The following is a 26,536-nucleotide window of genomic DNA, read 5'->3' as shown; positions in this document are numbered from 1 at the left end:
TAGCGTAAAAGCCGAAGCAAATGATGAAATTTATATGGCAAGGTGCTAATAATATGCACCAAGAAGTTTAATCTGTAAAATTATGTACACCAAAAAGGTTACTCTTTAATTTACAGAATCAGTTTATTAAATATTTTAAATATGATAAATATTGGGACGATGAAATTTAAATTATTTAATTTAAAAATAACAATTGAAAATTTTAAGAATTATATTATGATGTTACTCATACTTTTCATATTTTCTCCAGCAGAACGCACCGTTTTAAATCAGCACTTTTGTGAAGTCATCCCCAAAACAGTCTTCGTGACCCCATAAATGAGCTCTCCCCCTCACTCACTTGTCTTTCTCAGTCTCTCTCTCTGGGCCAGCCTGCCAGGGTTAGGGTTAGGGTTTTGCAATTTTTTTTTTATTTTTTCTTTTTTGGGGGGTTTGAGCGACCAAACATGGCGAACCGTACGGACCCAGCGGCGAAGAGCATAAGGGGGACGAACCCGCAAAACTTGGTCGAGAAAATCCTGCGGTCGAAGATCTACCAGAACACATACTGGAAGGAGCAGTGCTTCGGGCTCACCGCGGAGACCCTCGTCGACAAGGCCATGGAGCTCGACCACCTTGGCGGCACCCACGGCGGCAACCGAAAGCCCACGCCTTTCATGTGCCTCGTTATGAAGATGCTCCAGATTCAGCCCGAGAAGGAGATCGTCATCGAGTTCATCAAGAACGACGATTACAAGTACCTCTCTCTCTTTCCATATACGTGTGCGTGTGCTTTGTTGGAGTTACTATTTGGTTGCTGTGAAACCAGAGGAAGAGGACGGAAGGGGGAAATCTTTGGAGTTGCGGGAATTTTTATTGAGTTTATCAAGATAACTTAAAAAAAAGGATTATTTTGTTTTTGATTTTGCTCTGTGGTGGCTAATGAAGCAGGGGAAGGAAAAATAGGGGAAATTGGGGGTTGTTACGGGTGCTCTCAATTCATTTTTAAGAAAATAAAAAAGCGACTGAATTAAGCTTAAAATAAGAGATGTGGAAATTTGGTTAAGCTTGAGTTGATTTGGTTTTAAAATTTTCACTAGGGTCTTATGGGTTTCTGCTCATTTGCTTCTTGGCGAAAATGATGAAAAGACGAGCTGAATTAAGCTGATTTTGTCTTTCGCAGCATGCATTTGAGGGTTTTGCATTGGAATCTTAATAAATTGGGGGCCTTTATTTCTGACTTTATGTAGAAACGGGCCTTCAATTTCGTCCAATTCCATGCTTCCAAACATGCTATAGGAGAAAAGATGAATAAATATTTTTATTGCTTTGGTTTGCTTAGATTTGAAAAATGCTGATAGAAGGTCAAGTCAATTAGCCCAGTTTGGTTTACTGGGCTGGGGTTTGTTGCGAGTTTGTAAGAGCCTTTGGATGCTGAAATACTGAGGAAGAGGGATATTTACTATTTGATTTTTCAGTCTTGAAAATGTGTTAGCATATCTGGTTCCCCCTTTACTTTTTTTGAAAGTCCCTTTGCAGTGCTCTTTTTTCCATGGGTTTACAATCTTTTAATGCTGCATTTGCTTTTGTGCTATATAGTCCTGTCTAACATGAATTTTTTTCCTCTTGCAGTTTCCTTTTAGTTTAACATCATTTTATTTTTGTTTGGGGTCAGATACGTGCGAATACTTGGTGCTTTTTATCTGCGGCTTACGGGAACTGATGTTGATGTCTACCGGTACCTAGAACCTCTCTACAATGATTATAGGAAGCTGAGGCAAAAATTACCCGAAGGACGTATGATCATTAACATATTTCTGGAATCTGCCATGATTAGTTTCTCATTATTACTCTCAGCTTCTATCTGCTGTTATTTTCATATGCCTTCTTTATGATTTTCATGAAAACTCTAATTATATCAGGGTTTAGCTTGACACATGTGGATGAGGTTATTGATGAACTTCTGACCAAAGATTATTCTTGTGACATTGCTTTGCCACGTATCAAGAAAAGGTATTTTTGTTTTCAATTGGTATTGTCTGAAGACGTTGACTTGCTACGAATTCATGTGTGTTTGGGTTCTTTTGAATGCTTCTTCTTGTAATTTTCCTGTCTTTTGTTTTGCTTACACGACTTTCTTTGAAGATATGTATTGAATGACTCCATATACCAACAGATGGACTCTTGAATCAATCGGTTCATTGGAACCTAGACAAAGTGTGTTGGAAGATGATTTTGAGGAGGAGGAAGAAAAAGAAGAGAATGACCAACTTGATGGTTTTGAAGATGGGGCTCGTGAGAAGGTACTCATTTCTCACCTTCCTGCCCAACTTTTGTGTCTGATAAAAGGTTTTGGTGGGGGAGGGAAAAAATGGAAGGAAAGATGACTGCCATCCCTTGTTCAGAAGTAAAATTAGAGGGAAACAAAGAGAAAAAGGAGTTATTTTTGTTTTGGGTTGGGGGGGGTGTCATCCTTCGATGTCCAATTCATTTCCTTTCCCTCCCTTTTTAAACTCTGCTAACTTTTTAAACACTCAAATGTAGCAGATATGAAATCTTGCTCTTCTTGTTGCTTTCTAGCCTTTTTCTGTTCTCATATTTTTGGTTTTAACTTTTAGCAGGATTACCGTGGACGAAGCCCTGTTAGGGAAAGAGATAGGGATAGAAGACGCGATCGTGACAGATACAGGTAGAACTCTTTGTAAATTTCTGGTTTCCAGTTTTCTTCTTTTTATGTGATATTAAATGGATATCAATTTTTTGCTGTAGGTCCTTGTTAACCTGTCTTTTTATCTAGTGATCTAATTTGTTGTCATAGACTCTTGTCTTCTAGCTTTTACTGTTTAGGATTGTTCAAAGGTTGGTGTGGTTGGGTTTTGATTTTCACATTATCTAATTGCTTGGCTGGTTTCAAATCCATACCACTTGAGGTGGTTTTTCAGTTAAATTTTATATCTTTTTAGAGTTCTAATGGCTTGGTTTGTTTCACATCAGACCACTTGAGATAAAAAGAGTTCCGACCTAACATGTGAAAGTGTTTTGCTTATCACATTTGACATGCTTGGTGTTTTCAATATCAGCCCTTATGTAAGTTATCTAATTCTGCTATTGCTTTTGGAAATAATGAGCCTTACCCTACCGGAAGCTGTTGCCCACTTATATGCATAAATGTAAATACCTGTGTTATTCAGGTTTCGTGTTTCCACCGTGGCATTTAAAGCCATTTGGTGGCATAACATAGCTTCCTATAGTGAAATCTTATGATCCTGCCAGGTTTCTCTGTACTGACAGTGTGCAGTGAGAAGTATGATGGATCTTACATTACAATTAGAGTGCAAACGTGATTTGCCCTTTTTTTTTGTCCCATGTCATTTAAAATTGGATTGATTGCTTTTCTTCTCTTAAAATCATCTTTGGGGATTAGTTCAATCTTCTGCATTGCTTCCAATTCTATCCTCTCCCCCCCCCCCCCCCCCCCCCCCCCTATCTCTTCTGCAAAAGAACAACCTAGCTAAAGACTAGAGTATTGTTTGTTATGGGCCTTTTTTTCTTTTGTTATTTTTTAAATATTATTAGCTTATTATTTAAGTGAACACTTGGATGGATTTTTTAATTGTTTGATGTACTGTAATTTAAGCTTTAATACAAAACAACTGTAAACAGAGGCGTGACCTCACACAAAGACCATCTTATTGATCCTTTCACCTTATCGAACTGTGTGGCAGTTGAAGCCACTAGTGGTTTGAAACTTCCTGTAGTTGGATCCTTTGAACCTGCCAGGTTCGTTTTCCTTTCAATGTATAGGGCTAGGACTGTACACCGCCCTAGACCGGCGAAGAACAGTGGTTTTCTGCCTCTGGAATCGCTTTCAGCGGAGGGCGGTTTTGAGTAACCGTCTGCCTGTAACCACCAACGGGCAGGGTTTTTTTTACTAACCAGCACCCATACACATCCGCCTCGTGTATAGGATTATTTTTTATTTTTTTTTCTTTTTTCCCCACAAGCCAAAGACAACCAAATTGCTTATTTGTCTTGTTTGGATATATAATCACACAACCCATCCAGGGTTACATATGCGGATAGTGGGGGGCTGATATTATAGGCGGATGGCGGGATATGGTATTTACCTGCCCGGGGTTACAGGCTGGACATCCGCCTGTAGCCCATGCAGGTGGGCGGTTGGCGGAGGAAAAACCGGCCAGTTATACAGGCCTATATAGAATGAAGTATTATGGATCACACTGCATGTGTTTCATGGGTCATCAGTTTTCTTCTATTAGCATCTAAGCCAATTTCATCACTGATTTTATCTGTAACTGACTGATAAATTATACCATATTATCAAACCCTTTTTTTTTGTTTTAATTTTTCTCAATTGTGTTGTTACATTCATTTTGTTTTTTCCAATTTTCACAGGGATCGAGACTACGACAGAGACTATGATAGGGATCGTGGTCGTGGGCGAGAAAGAGATAGGGATAGAGAAAGGGACAGAGACAGAGATAGGGATAGAGACCGTTACCGCCTGAGAGATGAAAAGGAATATGGTCGTGATAGGGAGCGAGAAAGGGAGTGGGAAGGTAGGGAGCGGGAGAGGCGGGACAGGGACCGTGGCAGGCGGAGGAGTCACTCAAGGAGCCGAAGTAGGAGTAGGGATCGCAAGGAGCATGAAAGTGGGGAGCATCGGAAGAGACATGCACGCAGCAGCACCAGTCCCAGAAGACGAGATGGACCTGAGGATACTCGGGAAGAGCCAAAGAAGAAGAAAGAGAGAAAGGAGAAGAAGGATGACGGCACAGACCACCCTGACCCTGAGATTGCTGCGGCTAACAAGCTTCGGGCATCCCTTGGGTTGAAACCATTGAAGTAGATAGCATCCCCTATGGATGAATGCTAGGATTGCTTGTTGCGTGGTTGTTTGTGTCAAATATGGATGGAATATATATAGTATGTGGACCATTACTTGTAGCAGCTGGGTTGCCAGTATTGAACATGTAGGCCCATAAAGTGGCAATTGGAAGACGAGTACAGATCTGTCATACTTATCTCCTTTTTCATTTAAAGCTGTTCCCGCTACTTTTGTGAGAAGCGCAAGAGTTTTGCTAGCATTCTAAACTGTAGTGAAAAAATTGCTGTATTATCGATGCAGATGAAAATCGAATGGCATCCAATTGAAAAAGAGTTATCAGACGAAAGGGACAACCTTTTGGGCTTCATTTGTTTTTGTCTAATCAAATACAAAGGACAGGGAAGGGGATTAAATATAGAGGAGAGATTAAAAAGATGTGTAGGGTAGCTCGTGCTATAAAAACTAATGAATAGCCTGATTCATTGGATTCTTGGCACACTGGCTAAGAAAGAGGCTATTTGAAGGGACAGTTTTTTGGGAAGTCCATCGGAAGGGTTGCTTAAAGCAATCTCTACTGCAGTGGCTAGCAAACTTGATAACCTAAACGGGGGTGCATTGGAAATGATTGGACTGGAGCCACCAAAGAAGAGCACCACGCTTGCCATGGCGGCTCGTGGGGTGCACAAATGGTGGAGGGTGGAGCAAAGGCTTGTGAGACGAGGGAGTGACGCATGGATAGAGGGAATTGAGAACGAATACTTGGTAGAAAAGGAAAAATGAGGGAATAAGAAGTAGGATGACAACTTTTCTCTTGCATTTTGGAGAGGATGAAATGCATTTTATGGTTCTTGCAAAACGGGGTTAGGTTAGATTTTCATCCTCTAAACTAATGAAGCTTCGGTTCTCTGAACAATTTTAAAAGAAGTTATCTATTACTCGTAAAATGGTGATATTGCTGAATATGGATCAATTTTAGAGATCATAAATCTATTTTAGTATACTTTTAAGCATGCTATCTTGGGTAGGATGCCATTGAGACTTCGCATGCCAACAAAAGATCAAGCACAAAAAGGCCTTAGAAAAATAATTATATATGGAAGCCAATTTAATATTTAAAGTCCCCAAGGAAATTCTAGGAAAAACTATAGATTATGTCAATTATATTAACATATTTTTCACTTCATGTTCTGTGCAATATGAATATGATGAATTTTTTTGAACAGAAGTTATTGAAAATGCAATTATGGAAGAGGTGCCTTTTTGCAAAATAACTTGTTTATTTTAATTTTATGTAAGTAATAATTTTTTTTTTTTTTTTTTGCATAAATAGAGATTCTTGTACTTTAGAATGAGTGAGTGGGCTTGATTTCGATCTGGGCTTTGATTTGACCCGTCCAAATTGCATCCGAGTCGGTAGGTCTAAAGCCCAGAACCAAACCAAATCCTTCCAGACCATAATGCTCATACTTACAAATCGTCCAGGTCCATTAAGAGTTTCCGACCGACCATCAAAAAACCTAAAACCCTAAAAACTTGTTTGTTTGCTTCACGTAGCGTATACTGCGGCCACTTTGAAGCACCGGCTTTCAGTTACTATATCTCTCCCTCTGTCTAATTTTTTTTTTTTTTTGGTGGATGAATACTCTCTCTCTGTGTCTCTCTCTAGGTTTGCATATTCTCTCTTTGTTTCTTTTTCGATGCATCTAAAGTATTCTGCGAATTCGAAGATATATGTGTTTGTGATTATTTTGTTTTGTTGAATATTAATCAGAAATTTTCGTTTCAAATAGCTCATGAAATTTTGATAAATATGTTTCTCACGAAGTTATAATAAATACTATATTTTTAGGTTCCTTTAGATCTGTAATTACCATGGTCAGTGTGAATTTGAGGAGAAAGAGTTTTTGAGAATTTTCGGTGGAGTTTGGGGAATAGATTTGTGTATTGGGTGAGTGAGATCGTGTCCGATAAAGCTTTATTAAAGATATTTCGTGTTGTTTCTCTGAAACGTCGGTGCCGACCCAATGTCAGGTTATTTTGTAATGTGAGTGGTATTGCTGTCTTGGCTGTGAATTTTGTGAGAATGTTGGAAATATTTTGATACTTTGGGTCGAAATTTGCAATTTTTGAAAAATAAAAAGACACCCCTTTTGCCGTGAAATCTAACCTGAGATATGGATTCTAGCTCACCCACTTAGAGCAGATGGAGATTCTCGGATGGGAATATCGGCACTCATCATCTATTAAACAAGAAGAAGAACAAAGCCATACCACGCCTTATATTTTGTATGCATGTATATATACGTGAGTCTCTATGTATTCATATGTATGTGTATGTATATGTGTGGGCGTGAGTTTATATGTATGTATGTATTGGTAATTGATAGCTGTGCATGCTGGGTGTGATTTTAGATGATCAGGGCCCTGGATTAAAAGGTGCTCATCTTAGGAATATGTAGGGTGGGAATAAAAGAATGATGTTGGTTTTAGTGTATTGCAATGTCTTTATAATTGTAATAATATGTATGGAAGGAAATTTAAACAAAAAGAAGGCTTTTATTTTGTAGACATGATAACGCTTTTCTTCACCTTATGGTTTTTGGTTCTTTGATGTTTTTAGTTTGTGCTGTGTTACAGTGCTTTGCAGTTGCCTTTTGTTTTTGGTCCACTACTAGATAAAGGACTTCAGATTTTTCTTTTTCTTCTTTTAATCAAAACTAAGGTATTTAGCAATTATGCCATTTGTTTCAGGTGATTGCTGATTTGATAGTGTCAGCATGGCTTTTGCTAAACCAGAGAATGCTTTAAAGCGAGCTGAAGGTGAGTGAAAGTTTGTACCTCTTTTGCTTAGGTCTTAATATCAGTTTATTGGCTTCAAAAATCAATTCTATTATAATGTGCAAGTGTTGCATATATCTGCCTGGAACTCGGATTGAGTAAAAAGTTTTTCCCTTTTCTTTTATTTTTACTTGCATATTTTTCTTTAACGAGTTGAGTTTAATATTAAATTTTATTTTTAGTACTTTTTTTTCTTCTCCCCAAACTCAGCTGTTTTCAACTTTTGTCTGAAAATTTATGTTGATTGCTGAATGGGTAAACAACAGCATATTTTTGGGGCAGTGGATGTGAGGTTTTCTAAAGTTGTGCCACTGGGTTGATCAATTTCAAATGTTATATTGCTGATTCCTATTACAGAAATGGGGTAGATATCATTTAAAGCAGGAGAAGTCGTACTGGCTTTGTGCTTTCCACATTGCGATGATATGCTTTGGTGTCTCTAGTTAACAAATATAGCTATACATATGTTAGTTCTGTCTGTCTTGTTCCTATGTGGGATATTTGGACTGACTTTTGTAATGCATGGATGCAGAGCTGATAAATGTTGGGCAAAAGCAAGATGCCTTGCAAGCCCTTCATGATATTATAACCTCAAGGAGATATCGAGCTTGGCAAAAGACACATGAAAAGATTATGTTTAAGTATGTAGAGCTTTGTGTTGAGATGAGGAGGGGTAGATTTGCCAAGGATGGTCTGATTCAATACCGCATTGTGTGCCAGCAAGTGAATGTTACTTCTTTAGAGGAGGTGATTAAGCATTTCATGCACCTCTCCACTGAGAAAGCTGAGCAGGCTCGTAGTCAGGCACAAGCCCTGGAAGAAGCTCTTGATGTTGATGACCTAGAAGCTGATAAAAGGCCAGAAGATCTGATGCTAAGTTATGTCAGTGGAGAGAAAGGAAAGGATAGGTCTGATCGTGAACTTGTTACCCCTTGGTTCAAGTTTTTGTGGGAGACTTATAGAACAGTGCTTGAAATCTTACGTAACAACTCAAAGTTGGAGGCACTTTATGCGGTAGGTCCTCTCTCAAATGGATTTTTCTTTTAAAGCCTTACTTCATTTACGCTTAGACATATTATTTGTGATTTTTTTTTTTTTCGTTTTTATTATCAATGAACTTAAAAAGTCCAATAATAACATGATGGAGGTTGGTTAGAATATGTTAATTGGTATTTGGGATTCTACTAATAGCATTGTGCGTCTGGTGTAGAAGATTTGAGTTGCTTGTTGTTTGCCCACTAGATGTAATTTTATCCGAAGGACTGAACGAAAGGGAGTGGATCTAGATGAATTAGGGAACCTGTTCTTCAACAAATTGGCCAAAATGAGAATAATGGGTCCAGATGCTTTATATGATGAACTGAGTTAGTAGATGCTGCAGCGTTTGAACCAGTTTGACAGTTCTGTTAAAATGTGCCTAGATGTGCTTAAAGTGCAAAGCCCTAAGCTCTAAGGGGGGCTGATCCTTGATCATTAATGAAGTGCATTAGCTATAGCATGATATTTTTGTAGAAGTTTAATGCACATGTTTTCTTAAAATGTACGCAATGTAATCAAAATTTGCTGTTGATTTTTTATACCTACTTTATTTTTATGGTCTACTATACTATGCAGTCAAATTTTAATTGTTTCTTTATATTGTTAAGTTACACTGGTGGGACTTGACTCTATAACTTCATAAGATGTCTCATTTGAGTTGGTGCGAAGTTTTAATTACAATCTATAGGATTTGAACCCCTCCACAACTGCTTTCTTTTAATCTACACGAAAGTAGTATATAATGTCGTGCTTAAATCTTATTTGATATGATGGTTGCTGTGCTGCCTATTAATAATTTTAACCAAATTTAGATGTAGAAATTTAAATAGATTATGTAGGATATGAGCTTAACTTATCAAAAAAAAAAAAAATTTAGGATATGAGCTTAAATTTGTGCAAGTGCATAATTACCTGACCATTTGAGTTAAAATGCTAAACAAATCTCAATTTTTATTTTTTATTGCATATTGTGAATCTCCCTCTTGCAAATAATTATCCATAGTAGTCACAAACATGCATGCTTTACTTTGGTTAAGTGTGCTTGGGATTTGTTACCTACCCTCAATTAGGCCTTTGTTCTTAAGTGCGCCTTTGAGCTTTTGACACCACTGCACCATGTGACATGGTATTTGGTCAAATTCTACTAGATTCCTCACACAAATTATTTAGATTTGGGCCTCAGTTTGAAAATGAAAAGTATTTGGGTCGTAAATTTTAGACAATGTGATGTTGCTTTCTATTTCTCCCAAGTAATTTAATTTTTCACCAGGTGTTCACACATAATCTCATTGGATGGTGGGATCTCCATCATCACTTAATTAGTGCGTGTTTTCTGTTGTGCTTATGTTATGTTTATTCCCATGGTGGAGCATAATATGTACTCATGGTTGAAAGTGTCTGTTTATGTTGGTGACTTTGTGGTTTCTGTCATGACTATTACATGTCATACTGATGAAATTAATAAACATCTTATCAAAGGAAAAAAGATATGGTTTTTAGTATTTCAAATGTCATGTGTAGATGACGGCACACCGGGCTTTCCAGTTCTGCAAGCAATACAAACGAACGACAGAGTTTCGCAGGTTGTGTGAAATTATCAGGAATCATCTAGCTAATCTTAACAAATATCGAGACCAAAGGGACCGCCCTGACCTGTCTGCGCCTGAGAGTCTGCAGCTGTATCTGGATACAAGACTTGAACAGCTAAAGATTGCTACTGAACTTGGACTCTGGCAGGTATTTTTAATTATTGTGTTTGCATATGTGTATTTTTAGGGTGTAAACATTTATTCACACCCAAATTTATCCATCTGTATTTTCTATTTGGCACATCTTATCTATTTCTCATTTTTACTTTTCCTTTTATTTGCTGCAGGAAGCGTTTCGTTCTGTTGAAGATATCCATGGATTAATGTGCATGGTTAAGAAAACACCAAAGCCATCCTTGATGGTGGTTTATTATGCTAAGCTAACTGAAATCTTCCGGATCTCAGCTAGCCATCTTTATCATGCTTATGCGTGGTTTAAGCTTTTCTCGCTTCAGAAAAGCTTCAATAAGAATTTAAGCCAGAAGGATTTGCAATTGATAGCTTCGTCTGTTGTATTGGCTGCACTTTCTGTGCCCCCCTATGATCATACTCGTGGTTCATCCCATTTGGAACTTGAAAATGAGAAAGAACGCAACTTGAGGATGGCTAATCTTATAGGATTCAATCTTGACCTTAAACTTAACAGTGGAGAACTGGTAATGTGACTTCTTCTATTGGATTTGCTTTCATATTATATCAGCATCTTCTCACTATGACTATTACTTATTAAAAAAAGATCTCACTATGACAATCTGTGCTGTGGTTTTTGCAGCTATCAAGGTCAAACCTTCTCTCAGAACTGGTAAGCTTGTAATAGTCGGTTCATTGAGACATATTTGTTGGGTTTTTTTTTAATTTGTAATCTGGAAAGTAGTCTGCTTATTTTAAAATGTTCCAAATTCTTTATCAAGACCTTTGATATCTATAGTTTATGACACGCTTCATGAAATACGTATTTTGTATTTTATTTGCTGATACATATTTTAGACCTTAGTTTTCAATTTGGCTAATTTAATACCCAAGTTTACAAAGATTTTAAATGTAAGTCCTCTAGTCATTTTCCTCCATTTTTCTTATTAAAAAAAATTAACCCACCGGCCACCCCCATTTGATTTTTTTTTTTTTTTAATGAGAAGTGCACAATAATACATTCAAGTCATTTTTTAAAAAAAAAATTTAATTGAGGGGAAAATAGCTAGAGGTCTTAGATTTAAAATCTTCATAAACTTCGGTATTAAATTGGCCAAATTGAAAGCTGAGGTCTAAAACGCAAAATCTGAAAAAGCACAGGAGGGTACTGAAATATTTTCCGATATTTTATGCTTCTTTTAATCAGTTTTTGAAGAATAGGTATGAATGTATTTTCTTTAATGGTTACTACCATAAGTGTGTAGATAGATTGGAGATTACTGACATGAAAATTTTGAATCAACTTGAGGGATGAAAGGTATATTATGTGCATGTGTTGGTACATCTTATAAAATATATAAGATGAATATTCTGTTCATGCTTGTTGCTCTTAATTTTTCTGTATTTTTCTGTCGTCTGCAGGTGTCAAAAGGTGTTTTGAGCTGTGCAACTCAGGAAGTAAAAGATCTTTACCATGTACTAGAGCATGAGTTTCTCCCTCTGGATCTTGTGTCGAAGATACAGCCCTTGTTGACCAAAATCTCAAATCTTTCGGGAAAGCTTTCTTCAGCTCCCTCTGTTCCTGAAGTTCAACTGTCCAAATACGTTCCTGCCCTGGAAAAGCTTGCTACCCTGAGGTTGCTTCAGCAGGTGCACTTGTGTTTAGTTTTTCCACCTTGTTTTCATTTGCATGATGCCCTTTCTTTTGTCGATGCAGAATATTATTATTGCTTTTGTTCATAGATAATTTTCTTTGTACTTCTAACTCTTGTCTATGTTTTTTCAGGTGTCTCAGGTGTATCAGACACTGAAAATCGATAATTTATCTAAAATGATCCCCTTTTTTGAATTTTCTGTTGTGGAGAAGATTTCCGTGGATGCTGTTAAACACAATTTCTTATCTATGAAAGTTGACCATATGAAGGGTGTCGTATTATTTGGTAATTCGGTAAGTTAAACCAGCTCTCCGTCTGCTGATTTCTTTTCCTGACAAACAGAAACTGCAATTATTAGCTGATTAACTATATATAGTCGGAAATCATATTTTGGTGTACTTTAATTTTGACTGATAAGTATTAGATTCTGGTTCGGATGAAACATCTTTTAATATTCTTGCTTGGCGTATTTATCAAGAACTTTAAAATAGGTGATCGCATTCTTTCTGCTAATATATGCTTCCAACCTTTCTCATTCAGCTTGGTTCATAAGTTTCTGTGATTTGGTCAAGTTTTATATTCACATATTTAATGCTAATTGGTGTGCAACATGAATTCGTTCTTTCAGTGGTCCCTATCTCCCTTGTCTCTGATGCACAAAAATGCTCTTTTTTCCCACTCCTCCCGCCCTTTTCAATGCAAAGAGAAAGGGGAAAATTTTATACCTCTCTGTTTATGTAATTCTTGCTTGTGGAATTATATGTCTGAGCTCTTGCTCAATTCCTGATTTGAGTTGGGCCTTGCACCAGCTCTGAACCTCCTGGTTGACTTTTTCTGGAAAAATGAGTGGGCAGTCTCTTTGGGAAAAATTTCTTTCATTCTTCCTGCCATGGTTTGATCTTTTTATATTTTGCATTTTTGGGGTTAGGATTTGATTGATCTCATAGTGTTTATTCTTACAGGGCCTTCAATCAGGCGGCTTCAAGGATCACTTGAATATTCTTGCTGAATCCCTGAATAAAGTGAGGGCCAAGGTTTGTCCACCTGTGAATAAAGCATCAAAACTAGGAGAAATGTTGCCTAGTTTGGCAGATCTTGTGGATAAGGAGCACAAGAGGCTTCTTGCTCGAAAATCAATCATTGAGCACCGGAAGGAAGAACAGGAACATTTACTTTTGGAAATGGTACATAAAACCTCCTATCTTAGAAGGTGGCTTTAAATATTTGTCATTATTTGAGTCTGAAAATTGATGAAATTTTCTAAAACTTTCTGTGCCTCCTAGGAACGTAATGCAGAGATAAAAAGGAAAAAACAACAGCAGATTGCTGAAGAGGAAGAGAAGAAGAGGCTCGCAACTGAGATTGAGAAGAGGAGGAATCAAATGATACTTGATGACATACGGGACAAGGAGATAGAACAAGCAAAAGCTCTACTTCAGGATGTTGGAAAACGCAATAAGAAAATGAGGAAGTCAATTTTGGAAGGAGTGAGTTAAAATTTGGTCTCATTTGATCTTTATGTGGGTGTTATCAGATAATGTTAACCTTTGTATGTTTATACAGGAAAATGTGACGAAGCAAACTATAATGGAGATGGCCCTGAGTGAGCAGCTCAGGGAGAGGCAGGAAATGGAGAAGAAATTACAAAAACTAGCTAAAACAATGGATTATTTAGAAAGAGCAAAAAGAGAAGAGGCAGCTCCCTTGATTGAAGCTGCATTTCAACGACGTTTAGTAGAAGAGAAGGTGCTTCATGAACGTGAGCAGCAGGTATGTCTACACGTCCTATGCACACACTTGTAGATGGTGTTACCTTTATATCAGTAGTTTGTATTGTGCTTTTCATTTATAGTGATATTTTTTGTTTCAAGTGTTGCAATATATAAAGATTTGTCACCTTCGGTATACCAACTTTTGTTCTCTTTGCTGCCGCTTTGCAGTTAGAGGTTGAGCTAAGCAGACAGCGCCATGATGGGGACCTCAGGGAGAAGAATAGAATGGCACGGATGTTAGAAAATAAGGTCAGTTGGTTTTTGACTGATCTGTCGACTCGTGGTACCAGTGGAAATTTGCTTTTTGTGTCCGTTTGCATGCATGTCTATATCTGGCCCTTTTGTTGGCAAGCCATTTGTCCACATATGTACTGTGATATTTTCAACATGAGCGAATTTGATGCTCAGACAAATTTGTTATCTGTTTATTTCTTGCACAGATAACATTCCAGGAAAGAGTGGTGCACCTTCGGCAAGTAGAGTATGACAGACATAGAGCAGAGAGAGAGGACCAAATCCAGCAAATGCTTCAGGCTCGGAGACAGGAGAGGGAGGCTCTGAGAAAAAAAATATTTTTCGTGCGGAATGAAGAGGAGAAACAGAGAAAGCTGCATGAAGAGGAGGAAGCTCGCAAACGGGAAGGTATATTTAGTTACGAAATAACCTATATCATGATGCTAGAGCCTCCCAAGCTTTCTTAAAAGAATTTAATTTTTTCCCTTCACTAAAGCTTATGACAGCAATTTTGTGCCAAGACTTATTTTCATGAAATCTTTCCCTAACTATCTTCGAAAATCTCGAAAATGATTCCCCTGTACTAGAGTTTTAACCATGTTCTTTCATTCCTGGGATCCCTGTCTATGTGTGTTTGGAGTGTATCATTAATTGGCGTCACGAAACATGTAGAGGCTGAGAGGCAAAGGAAGCTAGACGAGGAACGCAGGGCCAAATTGGATGAGATTGCTGAGAAGCAGAGGCAAAGAGAGCGGGAATTAGAAGAAAAAGAAAGGCAGAGGAGAGAAGCTCTCTTGGGGAGAGCAACTGATGGGTCTCCTAGGCTTTCTGAGACTCCTGTTGGTTCCCGCTTATTGGAGCCTGGAGTTGCCGCTCCTGCTGCTGCTGCTGCTGCAGCACCTGCTGCTGCCGCCCCTGCTGCTGCTGGCACTGCCGGGAAATACGTGCCTAGGTTCCGGCGAGATAGAACTGAAGGCTCTGGGCAAGCACCATCTCCAGAACCAGATCGATGGGGCAGGCAGGATGATCAAACATCCCAACCTAGTAGTGATAGGTGGCGTAGTGATGATCGCAACTCCTCCTTTGGTGGTGGCGGCTCAAGGTCCACTTGGTCCTCAGCCAGAATCCCTCCGCGTGGTGGATCAGGACGCTGATCATAGACGATTTTTGGTTGAATAGCCTGAAAAAAAAAAACAAAAAAAAAAGGCAAAATGTGATTCCGCCAACACTTGAAGGTTTTTTGCAAACCCAAGAAAATAATCGAGATATTTGTCTTTCCCTTTCTTTTCCATCTCATGTAATGATGATTGATGAAGCTTCAGACTTCATTAGAGTTGTCTGTTAGTATTATTAATTTTATCCTTATTTGCTTCCCTTTTCGTATTTGGTTCATACAATTTCTATTTTTTCCACCATTGCAAGAGTGGCTTCTTGTCCGAAACTCTATTTTTTGCACCATATAACCAGAGATGGTTTAAACTATAAAATGCTTTAAGCCAGAAGAAACTCATGAAGACTAAAAATACCGTAGGGGACTAATTATGAAGCCAAAGCTAGTATTTTGTGTCAAAATATGTAAAATGTGCAAAATGATGTTTACTGCTCTCAAATGTTCACCCTGGCATAGTGAAAATTACTTGATATTTAATGCTACATGTACTTTTATTTGTTATTTCATCTAATGGTAATTTTCACTTCGAAACATGTGTAGCACTCGTTCTTGGTTTTATATCATTTGAATTGCAGTATTGAGAAGGTTGAGCGTCGTTGGGCTTGTTGGAAGTGGTTGTACTTTTGTCTACAAGGGGTATGATTACCTTAATCAGTAGTACTTTGTCTAACTTACCTACTTCATGTCTTTGTTTTCCCTCCCAACTTGCGTAGCAAATTGAATTGAGAAGTTGCAACAAGATCTTCTGGGGAGGCATGGGTTCCCCTTTTTAAACATAACGTGTAATAAATATTGAACAACTATTAATGTGTTTATAATATTATGTAAATTTACTTTAATCTCCTTTTTATTAGGATCGATCTCAATGACTTTGGGTTGTATAATTGATAGATTAGATCCTTCCTAATTGCACAATAAAAGTTAAAAAGTAATATTAAATACTACACTCATATTCTATTGGACTGATGTGACAATATAATCAACATTTGATAGTGGTAGAGCCAAAAAATAATTATTGTGAAAGCCAAATTAAGAATATGATAAATACCAAGGTTTTAGAGTTTCTCGATACTGAAACCGTCAACCCAACTTAACTTACCAAGAAAGTACGCATTGCATTGATTTGCACTTATGGAATTTTTTGCACTGACATTTTTGGAATTAACACTTGCATTGTTTTGCACCTATGCAGTGGAGCCACATGTAGAGGCCACGAGCAAAGGCGGAACCAGGGGGTTTGAGGGTAGGGTGATTTTGAGAAGAGAAGGGTGATTTTGGAGATGTTTCATGGAACCTCTATTTGAGGTGTTGGGTGTAAAATAGTGGAGAAACATAAGTGAAGGTGAGGTGTTTGATAGAAGGCCTGAAAAAGTGAGAACAATTCTCCTAGAGCCTTCTCAGAGCATTGCCGTGTGGGCTGTGGGCTAAGCCCACACTGGCGGTGTTGCCACCAAGGAAAGAGAAACTAAATTTAGGAACAAAGGCAAAGGCGTTAGCCAATAGGCTCTGATACCATGAAAGTTTTAGGAAGAAACTCTGTTTTAGTTAACTTTCCAAAGCAGAGAATTTCATTCTTATTAATTGTTTTAATATTTATATCGCTAACATGCATGCAAGAAAAAAAAAATATACAAAAATACAAAAATACAGCGTGCAACTTGCGAAGCACAAAAAGGAGACAAAATATTTTTTATATTTAATTATTTTTTTAATATTTTAAATTAATTTTATTCATTAAAAAAAATGCCCACCCTTAGAGAACATCCTGGATCCGCCACTGGCCACGAGGCCCATGACCCATACATAACATGCCTCCTTGTGGCTTTGCCACCGATCTTTGAATTAACCATTATTAAAATTTAAGTATCGATATATATATATTATCACATTAGCCCATGAGATAGAAATGTATTACTTAGCATTTCTCAAGGATATAGTTCTTTCTTAAGTAGTCAGCAGGCTCAATAATTGCCAAAGGGATTCTTCTATTTTTATGCCTAAAAAAGGCATTTTTTTTTTCAGGATAATTTTATTTCCAAAAGGAAAAAAGAACAAGAAAAAGAACCAAATAGGGATAAGATTTCAATCGAAATTTGATGCATACAAGGGCGGTCCGTATCCTCTGGATCCTAGGCCCATACTTGATCATAAACCCATGACCCATCTCTCCTCCTAAACCCTTCTTCTCCCCTTCCGCTCTCTTTGCACTTTTGTTTTTCCAGGCTTCTTCGCTGGCAAAATGGGTTCACTCGCTGTGCGATTCGCAAAGCTTTTGAGACCCTCTAATTCTATCACACCCACGTCTTCTCTTGGTTCTCTCTCTATCTCTCCCTTTTTTTCTCTGAAGTACATTTGTAAATATATATGTATATATGTTTCTATGTATATTATGTGTATGAAAACATATAGATGTCATTTATTTGGTCGATTAGGTGATATACGTTGGTTATAGCTCATTTCTGTATATGGGTTTATTTGGGTTTGCATTCAATAACCATTTTACATGACATTTTCGACACACACGTATATGTGGACTTGTATGGCTTTTCTTGTTAATTAACTGATATAAGTTGGCATTGGTGTACTTTTATACATGGGTTTTTTTTCGGGTTTAGTTCGATTTTCTTCTTAAATTACATCTTTTGCTGCGTTTGACATAATCAGCATATCTGTTCTTAGAGGATTTTTTAGAAGTAATGGATAGGTTAAAAATTTAAGATTTTCACGGCTTCTAGTTTTTAATTTCTGTAACAATAGTTGGGTAGTGAAGCGAATTTTGAGAATTTTTGGAAATTGGTGTGTTAGGTAGACATTTTATGGTGATTTTGTGTATGGTTTTAGTGATTAGTGTGCAAAGAAGCTCAAAGTCGTGGTGCTCGACTGTGCCATTCAATACTGGCAATGATGATGGAAAGAAAGATGATGTGAAAGAAGATTTTGATGACTTTCTCGGTGAGAAGGTAGAGGAGTTACAACCCCAAGGCGTGGATCCCAGAAGGGGTTGGGGTTTTCGTGGTGTCCACAAGGTATTTGATTTCAAGTTTCAGTTAAGAAACATAATGTTTCTTTGGAAATTGAATGAATGGCTCTATTGAATTAGCTGCTTGTGAGAGTGTCAATGTAAAGCCTTGTGTTGGCAACTGTTTAAAATTTTGAATCATGGACTCAAAGGATGGTATGGGATGATTATTGGGTTTCTGTCAGACGATAAGAGTATTGTTTAAATTTTACTTTTGTGTCATGGTTTGTGATAATGACTCCTTTTTCCTGTGACTGTCCAACAGTTAGACCCAATTTGTACAAAATGTGATACATAAGGCATGAAGAATGTTTCTGTTTGGATCACTGAAGCATGTCCTTATCCTCTTCTTTTTTGGTTGCTAATAAAATTTTGGAAAAGACCAGACATTTTAATGTACAAGAAATGCCTAAGAAATGTCTTTTCACTTTTATTACTTATCAAAAAAAGAGAAATGTCTTTTCACTCATTTGAGTTGTTAGGACATCAAAACTAGATAAAACATGAGACTCTATATTTACTTCCTTTTTTTTTCCTTGTGTTTGACAGTGGGCTAGACTTTCTGCTGTCATGTGTTCTGTCCAGTGGATGGTTTGAACCACTTTGTAGTGTTTCTATACAGGCAATTTTATGTGGAAAAGTCGGGCAAGTCCCTGTGCAGAAGAACTTGAGAAATGGCCGAATGGTAACTATCTTTACGGTTGGAACAGGGGGCATGTTCGACCAAAGAATTGTAGGAGCAAAAGACTTGCCTAAGCCAGCTCAGTGGCATCGAATTGCTGTGCATAATGACGCACTTGGAACATATGCTGTGCAACAGCTTGTCAAAAAGTACATATCCATGCTTTTAAGAAAACTGAATTCATCATTTAATGTTTCTATCTAATGCTTGGAGCTTTTAATGCAGCTCTTCGGTTTATGTTGAGGGTGACATTGAAACTAGAGTTTACAATGATGCCATCAATGGTGAAGTTAAAAATATTCCAGAGATATGTGTTCGTCGTGACGGTAAGTCATCCTGTTACTCCTGTATGCAATTTTTTTCTATCTCACTATTCTTTTATAAGAGACAATTTTTAATTCTCAGTTTACAGATGTTACTGTTCTCATTTTTCTATGTTGATGTCTCTTCTTCCACTTTTATACATATGCATCGATTACGCTTAGCTTTATCTATCTATTTTTCTCACCAAAGCAACTGGAGGATAAGTTCATTAATTTACCTCAAATACTGTGGATCTTTGAATTCTGTTGCTACTCAACATGTTTGATAGATATTTATAACAAGAACGTAAAGATGACTTTCAGTGTCCTACATGGGTGTGAAGTGTTGACACAGCGATACCAAAACTGTGAATACAACATAATTACGGGAACAATCTTTTTTTTTTTGATAAATAATTAAGGGAACAATCTTAAATTTACTATTTAATATAATTTAGGAAGAAAATAAAAGGAATAGCACTTGAGTGTCCTTGGTATGTAGATGGAACTCCAGTCATTTACATGGAAGCCTGAAGTTGATATTAGACAATAACATGGAAGTCCTTATTGTGCGGCTTAATTCTGCAGGGAAAATTCGCCTCATAAGGGCTGGAGAAAGTCTCAGCAGTATTTCCTTTGAGGAGCTTCGTAAGTTTTCTTATCTTACCTAATGTTCAATCGTGAAATGGTCCTCTAGTATAGTATTGTTGACTGTGAGAGCTAGTGCTAAATAAATATTCCATAAGAAGACTTCATTACTTTCCTTCCAATAGTTGTTTGAGTGATATAACTTCCTGCTTTAGTATTTACTTGTAATCATTGTGTCCATCTGTTACTGGCAGGAGAAGGATTGTTTTAACCGAGAGTCAAATGGCATGTTCTGGAAACTGAACTCATGGGAAAAGCAAGCGGTTAAACTCTTAACTTTTGTAAGAAATATATTGTTTAGCTAGCCTGACTGTATCTGGGCTCTCTGACCTGGTTTTGAGTTGGCCCTTGTTTTTTTTCTGTCTATTTAAGGATGTCACCATTTTTACCTTTTCTTTTCTTCTTTTTTTTCCCTTTTTGGGGGGCGGGGCGGTTGTTGGTTAAAAATATTAATTTAAGGCAGAAGTGATACAATTGATGGGATCCATTGTGATCTTATGAGATTGATGTTCACTATATCTTCTAAAACATGGTCTTTTCACTTTCCAATCTCATTGTTGAAATGTGTTGATGCATCATTTTTAGAATTTCTAGGTTTGATAGATTCAACTGATGTCTACACTTACAATGAATGCCGTGCTGTTATATGTGGTAAAAGAAGTTGAACTTGTTTAAGTTGGTAGAAACCTCACAGACATGAGATTTTCGCTACGAAATTACAATATGGCTTTACGTTAAAGATGCGTAGGATTCAAAGAAACAATGTAGGTTTTCTATTTGCATTAAATTTTCAACATGAAGTCTTTGTGAATCCAAGGCCACATTTCTCTACTTTGCCTCCTAAAGAAAAACTAAATTTCCACAGTGATTCCATTTGGATCTTTATTCCAGACAATGGGAGACAAATGGCACTTATGACATGTGTTGAAGTTGGCACTGAAGCTGAAATTTGCTTGGATACAATGCACATGTGAGTTAGCCATTAACTAGATGGTTGTAAACCCTTGCCTCTACTTTATCACTGTAGAATTTCAAGATTTTAGTGATAGATTATGAAGGATTGGATGTCTTTGGCTCTTGAATATTGTCAATTGATGGTGTTAATAATCATGTAGTACAACCATATATATATATATATGCATACTTTATGATTCAGTGTTTGGTAACTTTCCGATGTATCTGGCTGGATTTGAAGTAGTGTTCAGAAGCTCAACTCATCGGACCTATGTTGTTAACATATAATAGTACCCCCTTGTAACCCTTTCCCGTCTTCAATTAGAAAGAGAGAAAATATATATATAAAATAGTATCCCATTAGGTGTACTTTAGCATATACATAAAAATTCTCAGGCTAGTGCTCTTACTTTTTCTTCTTTCAACATTTTTTTTTCCAAATTAATAAAATTTGTCAAAATGTAGTCTTAACTCTTCCTTAGCATCTTTGCTCTTGCTACATAAGTCAGATTTTTTGTCATTGGTTGCAAAAGTTGTTTTTGTTCAAAATAATGCTAGAAATTATATTTTTATCTCATAACTATCCCATTGTCAAGATGCTGAAGTGGCAGTTTTAACCAACCCTTGGTTGGGACTTGCATATTAATATTGTGAATAGTTGTAGGATAAAAATGTGAATTTTAGCATTACTAGTTTGTTAATGATCAATGTTGATTTGTTGTGACGGTGGTCACATACTCATCCCTTGTTTTTAGGTTTTATCAATGCCTTACGACAATGCTTTGTGGCGATTATAAGTGGGCTGAGTTGGTTTCGGTGGGGCCAAGGAATATCATGCTTTTTAAAAGAAAAATTAAAATAAGATGTACGTTATTTGGTTTTAAACATTGTTAATGGGAGGTTAAAGTGATGATATTTGTAAAATTGACATAGTTGGTGTTTAACCTAGGATTTGATTTTGCTTATGTAGATCATATAGTGCATTATAGGTTGACACATGGTCAAACTAGGTATTTTAAGTATCTGATCTTTTGATTAGGACCAAGGTATAGGTTCAAATTTTCTTTCCAATTCAATCTATTAAACTAATACGTGTTCAAAATGCATGTGATTCGCACATGCATTTTTATTAGAGTATGTGATTCTCATGTGTTTTTGGCCACATAAGTTTAATAAATTAAGTCGAAAACCCAATTTAGAAAAAGAAACTGTCCTTTTCATTATATTGGTTGTAAACTTCCACTTTCAAAATTCAATTAACAATGTCAATAACCCTTAATTACTCTCTTCAATGGCCAAAGGATATTGATCTTCCCTAAAGAATTATTATGTGCACTCTTCTATGGCCAAAATGACGATAACCTTCCCTATAATTATTATATTATATTATATTAGAGACCACCTTAGGAGATGGGCAGATGGGAGCCTTTCATTGGGCACGCGGCACCCAAAAGTACTTCTATACCAGGAAAGTGGGGTTGGCCAATGGCCTCTTAAATTTTATGTTAAATTTATTATATATTGGAAACCCACTTCAGGAAATGGGGGCTTTTCATTGGGCACGTGGCACCCAAAAATTCTATACGAGGAAAGTGGGCTTGGCGACAATTTAGTTTAAATCCCATTATCATCTCCTACACTTTAGCTTAACTTATCATTTGATAACAACAAATAGGAATCCACAATGGCACACCTCTTGTCATATACTTGTTTGGTAAATGGGTTGGAGTTGGCCTAGATACTATTCATCACCATTTCCCAAAAAAATCAACATCAAAACATTCTAACTTTTTTACTTTTTATATCAAATCATTCACTTTTTATTATTATTCAAATAAAAAAATCACTACAAAACAAAATTTTTTCACTTTTCCATACCACTTTTTTTTTTTTTTTACCAAACATTCTTATTTTTTTTCACATCAATCTATATCAACTACAGTGTTTAGGCCAACCCATTTACCAAACACCACCTAAATTGAAACACACTGCCACGCCTCTTGTCATTCATAGGTGATAACGCACTATAAAAGGCTTACACTTTGAGGGGCATTTCCAAATTCATGGGTTCCGTACATTATAAGACATGTTATTATATTCCAATGGTCCCAACTTTTATCTTGTGATTTCCCATAAATAGACACCTTTCTCTCTGCATTTCTTGCTTGCATCTTGTCTTTCCCCCAATTAAGTCCAAAACAATGACCACTTTACTGATGAGGATGTTTATGATGTTTCTTGTGCCCATTTTACTTTCCCACGTGTCAGCAGACAATGCTTGACCAAAATGTGGTAGCACTGAAGTTCCATACCCTCTAAGCACTGATGGCAGCTGTGGAAACTCTCTCTACAGAGTCTACTGCAACAATGGCGTTCTTGAGTTCTTGTCAGGAGGAGAATTTTACTACAAAATCTTCAGCATTAACCCGAGTGCTTATAAGCTTGTTATAAGCCCACCGCCAATAAAGAAAGACACGTGTTATTCTTCTGATTTTGCTTCTGGGGGATTAAAGCTGGACGAGAGCTTGCCCTTCAACGTTTCTACTCACAACACTGTCTTGCTGCTGAACTGCACCGACAACATTCTCAATTCTCCTCTCAACTGTTCTGCAAATGCAAGCAGCTTTTGCAGGCTGTACGAGGAGGTGGAGGAGGCAAGTGGGTGTAGAAACACCCTTTGCTGCCATTACTTGAAGGATTCTGCCATGTTTTCACATATGATTAGGGTGAGGGCTGGAAGCTGCAGTGCTTATACCTCTGTGGTGGATCTGAAGCTTGGAGCCCATTTGGATTCTTGGAACTATGGCATTGAGCTACAATGGGTGCCCCCCAACTAAGTTTTGGTTGTTGGGCGAGTCATGCTATTCAGTAGACTGCAATACAACTGTCATATAACTGGGAAACGTGACAGTGAAAATCAGTCATTAATTTTGTTTTATGTTTTTATAAGTGTGGATCCAAATGTTAATTTTTACTGTCACAACATCAAGTTGATAGTTGTATTAGAGTTTATTTTATATAGCATTAGTGTGGTTGGGCTACGGGGCTAGTGAACTTAGTATGAGTGTGTGGGTTAAAAAATAACAATAACGTGATTTAATATTTTTTGCTTTTATTGTCGTATTTTCTGCATCATGAAAGCGGAAATTGGAGCGTTAGAATCAAAATGAAATAGAGAGGATTCTATTCTACTACCAAGGTGTACTAGTTTTGTAGGTTTTTGCAAAACTTCGGTGTTTGACATGCACGTGTACTTGTTTGCTTGTTTCCACTGTTAGGGATGGACACACCCTTGACTCAATGGTTGTGCAAACTCCACAGAATAATAATGGAATGATAAATGCAAGATATCAACACACAGTATTTACATGGTTCGGCAGTGGGCGTACATCTACGGGACTAAGTCCGATCAATCTACTATAAACAACTTGTTACAGTGGTGTTTACTCAAGTTATGCAAAACTTGAGTTAATACAGGAGTAAAATAATACAGAGAGAAACAACCTCTGTTGAAACTAATATACACTCTCAGTGGTGTATTAAAATACTCTTTTCTTAACTCTCTCTCTGGAGTATAACTGAATCTCTCCTCTCCTGGCTTCTCTTCTCATGTGTTATTGTTGATCTTCCTCAATCATCAATTATCATTTGAGGCATAAGGCCCATTGGCTATTTATAGCCAAAGTTAGAACCATCTGGATGATGAACTTAGCCCCCAAGTTAGAACCATCTAGATGAATGAACTTGGCCTCCAAAGTAGAACCATCTAGATGGTGAAGACAAATTGAGAACCTTTTAGATGGATAAAGAACCATCTAGATAAATCTTTTAAGAGAACCTTCTCGATGGATGGAGAACCATCTAAATAAATCTTTGAATAGAACCTTCTAAATGGATGGAGAACCATCTAGATAAATCTTTGAAGAGAACCTTCTATCTTAAGTAGGAAAAAACCTTGTCGGCAGCCAACAAATCTCCCCCTCCCTACTTAGAGGAGCAAGCCACGACTAACTCCACTCACAAGAAGTTTAAATCAGCTAACTGGGAATATAGCTCAAGCTTCCCAGTCAGAACCACCTTAGTCAACATATCAAAGGGATTCTTTTCTGTATGGATCTTTTCAAGCTTCATTTGCTTTTTGTCTATCGCCTCACGTAGCCAATGATACCTCACATCAATATGCTTTGTCCTTGAGCATAACTTGGAAGTACCCTTCAGATAACTTAAGATCCATTTCACAGCTTCCCAATAGTCTTTGCCCAAATTTAGGAGAAATCTGTTGATAGTACCTACATCATGTTCAATGTCTGGTCGTGTGTACACCATGGCATACATAAGACTCCCAACAGCTAAGGAGTAAGGAATGACCTCCATTGCTTTCTTCTGTGCAAAGCTTTTATCTACTAACCGTGTTTTGTGCTTTGCTAGCTTTCCACTGCTATCCCTTTTCAGCTTGAACACCCACTTGTTCTTCAGTGCTTGGGATAACGTGACAGTGAAAATCAGTCATTAATTTTATTTTATGTTTTTATAAGTGTGGATCCAAATGTTGATTTTTACTGTCACAACATCAAGTTGATAGTCGTATTAGAGTTTATTTTATATAGCATTAGTGTGGTTGGGCTGCGGGGCTGGTGAACTTAGTATGAGTGTGTGGGTTAAAAAATAATAATAACGTGATTTAATATTTTTTGTTTTTATTGTCGTATTTTCTGCATCATGAACGCGGAAATTGGAGCGGTAGAATCAAAATGAAATAAAGAGGATTCTATTCTATTACCAAGGTGTACTAGTTTTGTAGGTTTTTGCAAAACTTCGGTGTTTGACATGCACGTGTACTTGTTTGCTTGTTTCCACTTCCTCTGTATTCCTCAATTTTCATGTATTTTTAATTATAATGTTATAATTAAGCATTAGATATTTAACCTAGGATTTGATTTTGCTTATGTAGATCATATAGTGCATTATAGGTTGACACATGGTCAAACTAGGTATTTTAAGTATATTATCTTTTGATTAGGACAAAGGTATAGGTTGAAATTTTGTTTCCAATTCAATTTATTTAATTATTACTTGTTCAAAATGCATATGATTCTCGCGTGTTTTGAAGCACATAAGTTTAATAAATTAGAAAAAGAAACTTTGTCCTTTTCATTATATTGGTTGTAGACATTCACTTTCAAAATTCAATTAACCTGGGAACGTGGCCACATCTACAGATTAATGGCCAAACAATGTCAATAACCCTTACTCTCTTCAATGGCCAAAGGATATTGACCTTCCCTAAAGAATTATTATATGCACACTTCAATGGAACAGGATTCTCTCCAGTTCATTTTGGACTGGAGAGTATTTAGTTAATGGTCAGAATTTCTGTAGAGAGATCCTAAGACTATAAATGAGACGCATGTCCCATTAATAAAAAATAAAATAAAATTATATATATATATATATAAAATTAAAAAAAAAAAAAAGAAAAAAAAAAAACTTGGGGGTGGTCCGGCCACCCCCAAGGGCCAAATCAATGGCCATGGGGTGGCTTTGACCACCCCAGACCGGTGGTCTGGGGTTGGCCGATTCACCCCCAAGGGGGTCTGGGGTGGTCAAAGCCACCCCCAACCCCAACTGGGGTGGCCGGCCACTCCTTTGTTTTTTTAAAATTTTTATTATTGTTTTT

At 37.1% G+C, this 26,536-nt stretch overlaps 3 protein-coding genes and 1 pseudogene across 5 annotated transcripts; all 4 read left to right on the top strand.

The window, feature by feature from the left end:
• Window positions 1-328: 328 nt before the first annotated feature.
• LOC132171216 (PRP38 family protein) lies at window positions 329-5,121 on the top strand. 2 transcript variants are annotated; one of them, XM_059582476.2, is made up of 6 exons: window positions 329-736; window positions 1,655-1,776; window positions 1,902-1,992; window positions 2,156-2,282; window positions 2,598-2,668; window positions 4,396-5,121. In XM_059582476.2, the coding sequence occupies exons 1-6, from the start codon at window positions 447-449 to the stop codon at window positions 4,847-4,849; spliced, it is 1,155 nt and encodes a 384-aa protein (XP_059438459.1). In that variant the 5' UTR covers window positions 329-446; the 3' UTR covers window positions 4,850-5,121. The 2 variants fall into 2 exon arrangements, with proteins under 2 accessions (XP_059438459.1, XP_059438460.1); XM_059582477.2 differs by having other exon boundaries at window positions 330-736; window positions 2,601-2,668.
• Window positions 5,122-6,331: 1,210 nt separating this feature from the next.
• LOC132170323 (eukaryotic translation initiation factor 3 subunit A) lies at window positions 6,332-15,462 on the top strand. 2 transcript variants are annotated; one of them, XM_059581257.2, is made up of 14 exons: window positions 6,332-6,417; window positions 7,580-7,648; window positions 8,199-8,680; window positions 10,226-10,441; window positions 10,581-10,949; window positions 11,066-11,095; window positions 11,845-12,072; window positions 12,209-12,370; window positions 13,040-13,261; window positions 13,361-13,564; window positions 13,641-13,847; window positions 14,018-14,098; window positions 14,290-14,491; window positions 14,756-15,462. In XM_059581257.2, the coding sequence occupies exons 2-14, from the start codon at window positions 7,606-7,608 to the stop codon at window positions 15,235-15,237; spliced, it is 2,928 nt and encodes a 975-aa protein (XP_059437240.2). In that variant the 5' UTR covers window positions 6,332-6,417; window positions 7,580-7,605; the 3' UTR covers window positions 15,238-15,462. The 2 variants fall into 2 exon arrangements, with proteins under 2 accessions (XP_059437240.2, XP_059437241.2); XM_059581258.2 differs by lacking the exon at window positions 6,332-6,417 and adding an exon at window positions 6,438-6,494.
• A 1,845-nt stretch (window positions 15,463-17,307) lies between these two features.
• Window positions 17,308-20,293, top strand: MTSSB (mitochondrially targeted single-stranded DNA binding protein). The gene is made up of 6 exons (XM_059582257.2): window positions 17,308-17,566; window positions 18,096-18,280; window positions 18,896-19,104; window positions 19,181-19,281; window positions 19,846-19,905; window positions 20,100-20,293. Exons 1-6 carry the CDS (start codon window positions 17,494-17,496, stop codon window positions 20,114-20,116), a joined length of 645 nt encoding a protein of 214 aa, XP_059438240.2. The 5' UTR covers window positions 17,308-17,493; the 3' UTR covers window positions 20,117-20,293.
• Window positions 20,294-23,060: 2,767 nt separating this feature from the next.
• On the top strand, window positions 23,061-23,696 carry LOC132168576 (wall-associated receptor kinase-like 20; annotated as a pseudogene).
• The last annotated feature ends 2,840 nt before the right edge of the window (window positions 23,697-26,536 follow it).

Source organism: Corylus avellana, chromosome 1, assembly GCF_965113065.1.
Source record: "Corylus avellana chromosome 1, dhCorAvel1.hap1.2, whole genome shotgun sequence".
NCBI classification, from domain to species: Eukaryota; Viridiplantae; Streptophyta; class Magnoliopsida; order Fagales; family Betulaceae; genus Corylus; species Corylus avellana.
This window is presented reverse-complemented; position numbering and strand designations above follow the sequence as displayed.

Excerpts from the sequence above, each read along its gene's own strand:
- LOC132171216 (XM_059582476.2), top strand. The coding sequence starts at position 447 with ATGGCGAACCGTACGGACCCAGCGGCGAAGAGCATAAGGGGGACGAAC. Across the intron at positions 737-1,654 it reads ATCAAGAACGACGATTACAA|ATACGTGCGAATACTTGGTG; the intron begins GTACCTCTCTCT and ends GTTTGGGGTCAG. Across the intron at positions 1,777-1,901 it reads GCAAAAATTACCCGAAGGAC|GGTTTAGCTTGACACATGTG; the intron begins GTATGATCATTA and ends TAATTATATCAG.
- LOC132170323 (XM_059581257.2), top strand. The coding sequence starts at position 7,606 with ATGGCTTTTGCTAAACCAGAGAATGCTTTAAAGCGAGCTGAAG. Across the intron at positions 12,073-12,208 it reads CCCTGAGGTTGCTTCAGCAG|GTGTCTCAGGTGTATCAGAC; the intron begins GTGCACTTGTGT and ends ATGTTTTTTCAG. Across the intron at positions 13,565-13,640 it reads GGAAGTCAATTTTGGAAGGA|GAAAATGTGACGAAGCAAAC; the intron begins GTGAGTTAAAAT and ends ATGTTTATACAG.
- MTSSB (XM_059582257.2), top strand. The coding sequence starts at position 17,494 with ATGGGTTCACTCGCTGTGCGATTCGCAAAGCTTTTGAGACCCTCTAAT. Across the intron at positions 17,567-18,095 it reads CACACCCACGTCTTCTCTTG|TGATTAGTGTGCAAAGAAGC; the intron begins GTTCTCTCTCTA and ends GTATGGTTTTAG. Across the intron at positions 19,282-19,845 it reads GATATGTGTTCGTCGTGACG|GGAAAATTCGCCTCATAAGG; the intron begins GTAAGTCATCCT and ends TTAATTCTGCAG.